Source organism: Gymnodraco acuticeps, unplaced genomic scaffold (genome assembly GCF_902827175.1).
Source record: "Gymnodraco acuticeps unplaced genomic scaffold, fGymAcu1.1, whole genome shotgun sequence".
Taxonomy (NCBI): Eukaryota; Metazoa; Chordata; class Actinopteri; order Perciformes; family Bathydraconidae; genus Gymnodraco; species Gymnodraco acuticeps.
The window spans coordinates 893,133-899,132 of NW_022990165.1; the positions used below are offsets into that span (position 1 = coordinate 893,133).

General features: G+C 43.5%; 1 protein-coding gene across 1 annotated transcript in view; it reads right to left on the reverse strand.

The window, feature by feature from the left end:
• acsf2 (acyl-CoA synthetase family member 2) overlaps positions 1–5,395 on the reverse strand; it is a 50,027-nt gene extending 44,632 nt beyond the window's left edge. The window contains exon 1 of the mRNA XM_034217526.1: positions 4,897–5,395. Coding sequence (XP_034073417.1) covers positions 4,897–5,015 — 119 coding nt within the window. The 5' untranslated portion in view covers positions 5,016–5,395. The remainder of the gene's footprint in view (positions 1–4,896) is intronic.
• Positions 5,396–6,000: the final 605 nt, after the last annotated feature.

Consider the following 6,000-nt stretch of genomic DNA (forward strand, 5'->3'; position numbering starts at 1 on the left):
ACACGGACAAAGTGTGTTGTCATGCGTAGAAATTGTGAATTACTGAGTTTAGGCACGTTAATAACGTTTTAACGAAGTTGACTACAGTATATTTGTCAGTGCTTTCATGTCAATTCGACGAACATAAACATAAATGATCGTGGTGAAGATGATGATTAAATTAGGATTAAAAATCGGTAGTGAGAGCTGCTGAATTTCCTCCCGTAGGATGTGATATAAAAACAAATCGATTATTTTTGTAGTTGTAAACTCAAGTGGATGAAACTACATTTATTAGTGCTTTCATGTCAATTCGGCGAACATATGATAGATTAAATGATCGTGAGGATGATGATTAAAAATCGTTTGTTTGAGCCGTTCTGCATTTCCTGATGAGAAAACAAACCGATGCTTTTTGTAGTTGTTCACCAACATGGATTCAAAATGTGTGTTTTTTTTACCACAATATTGGGGAAATTAATGGATAAAATGCACGGATTATTATTATTATTCCCACTCCAATCGGGACACTAGGTCCACCGTTTGCCCGCAGCGAGGCTCCCCCCGTTGACAGTTTACGTGGGCAGGGTGAAGTGGCGGACTGGCCATCGGGACGAATCCCGATGGGCCGGTACCGAAGTGGGCCGGTCGGATAAGTCACTAGCACATCCCCCATAGGCGCGTGAGGCTCAGGTTTGGGCAGTGCTGGAATTGGGCCGGTACTCACCGGTACGCAGTACCGGCACTTCTGGTTCTGACCCATGGAGTACCGGCACTTCTTGCTCAGTACCGGCATGCTGGCGGTACTCCGGTACTCATGCACCGTGCCAGTACTCAACACTCTCCCGCCGTTCTTATTATACATCCATATATATATATACAGCCGCCCGGTACTCAGTAGATGCGTCATGAGGTGCCGAACGGACATTCTCATCGCTCTAACCGCTGGAGTTTCACAGCGGCTGTCAGCTGTTTACTCCTGTCATTCAAACAGAACGTGCTGGAGAGGGGGCGGGGCTTATCTTCTCCATGTAAATACTGTGGTGGAAACGACTATGTCAAAATTAACCTATTTGACCGTGATTTAATAGTAATACACGTTTCAAAATAATAATAATAATAATAATAATGCCGAAGTAACAACATACTGAAAACTGTTAGTAAAACCATGTTTTAATGCTTTACAATTTACATACCTAGATGCACGTGTGTTGTGTTTATGCAGTGCAACTCCCACCCAGTGGGTGGCTATGTAGAGTGATAGAACAGAGCAGGCACGCCCCCGAGAGAAGGAAAGCAAGTCACGTCACAAATTAGCATTTCTAAAATGTTAGGGTGGATTAATAAAAGTGCAAAAAGACAGCGGTTGTCGCCGGAAGAAACTTCAAATACAGAGAATACTGTGCCTGTGTTGGAAATTGTGTCTGATGGGGAGCTTTCTTTGGTTGATCCTCCTGCTCCAAGTTCTAGTGCATTAGCATTAGCACTAGCTCCGCCGCCTCCTCCAGAGCCTCTAACGTTAGCTGCTGCTGGCTCAACTGCCACCACCAACACCGGGCAAAGCGATGCACCTGACTGCTGGACAACGGACCAGGTGCAATATTTTTGCAAGACCAATGCATGGCTCCTTCTTAAAGATAAGAAGCTAGGATGTCGGATATGCAGAGATGTCAAATCTTTGGGAATACACACTGGACAAGGACTGAAACTGTCAACTGAATGGGGTAAGTGTGCAGTGTCTCATTTCGGTGTTGACAAGGGCAAACAACAAGCTAGCCTGAGAAAAAAAATCAAAGAACATAAAGAATCACAAGCCCATGTAAAAGCTGCTGACATCCTTACATCTGCTTCACGTGAAACTATTCAACATCAAGTGCAGTCTATGCATACATCTGAATTAGACACCACTATCAGAGTTTTTCGAACGGCATATAAAATTGGCAAACATAGCCGGCCATTCACAGACATGCCAATTGATTTGAATGTACAGAAACTGAATGGGCTGAACGTGGGCAGGGTTTTGCACTCCAATAAAACCTGTGGCGAAATCATCGACCACATAGCTCATGAGCTGAAGAAAAAAATGGCAAAAGACATTACAGAAAACCAAAGAAAACTCTGTGTTTTGGTCGATGAATCTACCACTATTAGTGGTAAAACGGTGCTTGTTGTGTGTCTACGCTCAGCATTAGCTGATGCTGAGCCCGAAACGTTTTTTTGGGAGCTGATCGAGTTGGATGGAACAACGGCTGATGACATCACAAAGGCGTTAATGGAGTGTCTTGGAAGAGATTTTAACGAGGACTTTTTAGGTCAGTGTTTCGTTTCTTTTGCATGTGATGGGGCTTCAGTCATGCTAGGGAAGAGAACAGGCGTTGCTACCCAGTTGTGTAGTAAATTCCCAAGCCTGTTTGTGTGGCACTGCTCCAATCATCGTCTAGAGCTGGCAGTTGGGGATGTGGTCAAGGAGGTCTCAGGGCTCAATCATTTCTAGATCTTTTTTGACAAACTCTATTCCTTGTTCCATGCCTCCCCCAAAAATCAGAGGCAGTTAGCGCAGTTTGCGCAAGCAGTCGGACAGCGTCTCCTGGTGATAGGGCGTGTTTTGTCCATCCGCTGGGTGGCTTCAAGTGAAAGGAGCGTCAGAGCACTCTGGGAAAACTACCGAGTGCTTCATGATCACTTCACAAATGCTGCAAACGACACGAGCAGGGATTCCAGAGACAGAGCAAAGTACAAGGGCCTGGATGATGTGCTCACATCTGCAACGTTTGTCAGCAATCTGGGACTGATGTACGATGCGCTCACAGAGCTCAGCGACCTCTCTCGGCAACTCCAAAAAAGAGAGATGACACTGCCTACAGCAGATAGGCTCTTAACTTGAGAAATACGAGTTTTTGAATCCATGGTCACCATGCCTGGCCCACACATGACTACAGTTCATACAGCTCTAGCTGAGAAGTCCTTCAAGGGTGTTGCCCTGCGTGAGAATGGCAGGCTTGTACAGATTCATGCAGGTCAGTTTTTTCCGCAGTATGGTAGAGAATCTGAGACACAGAATGACTTCCACAACCTCCTCTCATGTCAGCACAAGAGAAATCCCATTACATGGCCGGGAGGCCCGGGACAATCAGCTAATCCAGGACATGAAAGTTATCCATCCTGGAAGTTGGCCTGAAGAGGAGTTAGACGTACAGTATGGGGACGTAGAGGTGCTACGTTTGTGCGAAGTGCTGAAAGTGGACAGAAGAGAGACTGTTCAGGGCTTTCGCGAATACAAGGAAACCAGGGCATCCCGTACACCTGCTGCTATGGAGCCTCTACTGAAAGCAGTCCAAACCATCGCTGTCTCCACTAGTGAGTGTGAGCGGGCATTCAGCTGCATGAACGATATCCTTACTGCAAAAAGGAATGCTCTCTCTGTCAGCCGACTGTCCAGCCTGGTTTTCATTAAATGTAATGGACCATCACTAGGACAGTTCAATCCGGAACAGTATGTGAGGTCCTGGCTGGCAAAGGGAAGGAGAAGTGCTGATGAAAGAGCCTGTCCAGCTCCAGCCCCTGATACTGATGTCCCCAAGGCCTTCTGGAGCCTTTTCTAACAATGTGAAGTATATTGCAAAGCAGCTCACCCAGTGAGAAGACTTTTGGCATAATGTGCCGATTTGTACAGATCCTGGAGATAGAAGGACTTCAGACCAACCAGGGAGTTATCTGATCAACTTGGTGTTCAATGTAACTCTTTACCATGGCTCAGACTTTGTTACTTGCAGTTACAGTTTCTCATTTTAGATTGTGCAAATTTTGCATTTGTTTTTACATGTTCTTTGTTCATGCTCTTTATCATTTTTCTGAATTGGAAAGTTAGATTGCATCATAGTTTACTTTATACATATTTGTATTCTTCAGTGGTGAAGTATATTGCAAAGCAGCTCAGCCATGTGAGAAGACTTTTGGCACTTTTTCGTTTTTCGTTTTCTGAGTTGGAAAGTTAGATTGCATTCAAAATGTACAGAAATACTTAATTTTGTTAAAGCTTTTTATAAAAAATGCTTCTGACCAGAGCTTTGTTTCCTTGTCATTAATGTTGAACACCACCAGAGGGGCTCTCACCTGAAAGGTCTCTGCTTCATGTGTCTTCAGCAGAAGATCTAGACTTTGATTGCTATATTTTCAGTTAATATTGACCTTACTGAGCTTTAGCCATATCCGCTGCCTATCATAAAAAATGTTAAGTACAGTGAACCTTTCTAAAATATACAGTAGTAAAGAGACAAACCCACCAGCATTATAGTAGCCAAATTCTTGTTTGTGGGCTGTATATATAAAATTGACTTGAAAAAGTTGCTGATTTTAGAGTACTGGCACCTTTTTCATTCCAATTCAAGCACTGGGTTTGGGAAGGCTAAATAACTTTTTTTACCTGACGCTGCCCGCCTCCGGCGTCTATAGAAAAGAGATCAACTCAGTGTGCAGAGTTTAAATCTCTCAAGTCATATTACAGGATAAAGGAAATACAGTTTAAACTGCCGTATGCAGAGAAGACGCCGACGTGTCGCACTTATCATTCATATTACATCATCCATCAGATCATCGATCATATAATATCATAACATATCATATATTTCCTTATCTGAGTCAGCTTCTCCAGCCGTATCTGGCCGTGCAACACTTACAGTGTCACATACTGTATGCAGAAGTATTATTTTAAGCAACACATTATGTTGACGAAACACTCGAGTCAAATGTAGACCTAATTAAAGTCAGATCCACTCGTGTCTTAGATGGGGCAGTGATATCATAAAACTATACGCTTTCAAACACTCGGTAGGCCTAGTTATTTTTTAATCAGTTCTGTATTCTGTATTCTTGACTGAGCGCTATTCCTATTATTTATCACGACATGATGTATCTCACCGACTCGCTGCAGGCAGGGCTGGATGTTGCGTCCATGGTCTCTGCAAAAGTTTAAAATATCTTGAAAAGCCACTGTTGCTCCGAAGAGTCTGTGAACACAGCGCAATCTTTGGGATCATTGTGTGCAGATGCAGATCACCGCGTCCCTGAACACAACACTTGAGCAAATTTCCACACTCCGTAAACAGAGAAGTTATCCAGAAGGACTTCCTGTGCACCGCTGGAAAGAACCACACTGACAGGGGAACACTGGGAACGCCTCTCTTCTCAGTTCATCTGCAGCTTTTACCCCCCTGCTCGGACCTTGATCCTTTACGTTTCACATAATTGCTGTGAGAGCAGCAGTCCTGTCCTGCTGGTGGAGCGCAGTGGTGTAAACAATTACTTGATTACAATTTTGAGGGACTTGTACTTTCAATCAAACAAACATAGATGAGAGTGTAAAATATAGTTACTATTAAAGGTAGGGTATAAGTTTGAGAAACCGGCTCGAGATCGCTAGAATTTGAAAATACACGACCGGAGAAAATCTGCCACTTCCAGAGCCCCTCCTCCAACACACACGAACGCGCACATTTCCAATGAGGGCACGAGATAAGTTTGTGCACAGATGGAAGGCTGACAGGCAGGTAGGCCATCCAATTATTTTAGCCGGGCCGGCTAAAATGATTGGTCGTGCTTTTTACAGTACTACGGCTTCCACAGATGACTCTTTTTTTTTTGTATGGATGTTTTGTCAAAGCACTTAAAGATATTCATTGCTATCGGGATGTTAAGAGCAATCCATGGAATATAACAACAAGTGTATCTCGAGCCGGTTTCTCAAATTTATAGAAAATTATAAAAAAACATGAAAGGACGAAAAAAAGGAAAAAAAGTAGAGAACAATAAAAAGAGATGAAATACATAAAAGACAGTAAAAACAATAACATAAAATACCATCAAATGTAGGTTTCAGGGGGATAAACCAACCTGATCTCACCAGAATGCGTGACTCCACCACGACTCCTTAATACCGTATTGCGTGGTGGAGTCACGCATTCTGCTACATTTGCGTGTCGGCACCACGCAAAAAACCCCAATGTAAAGTGAATGAGGCTCTTT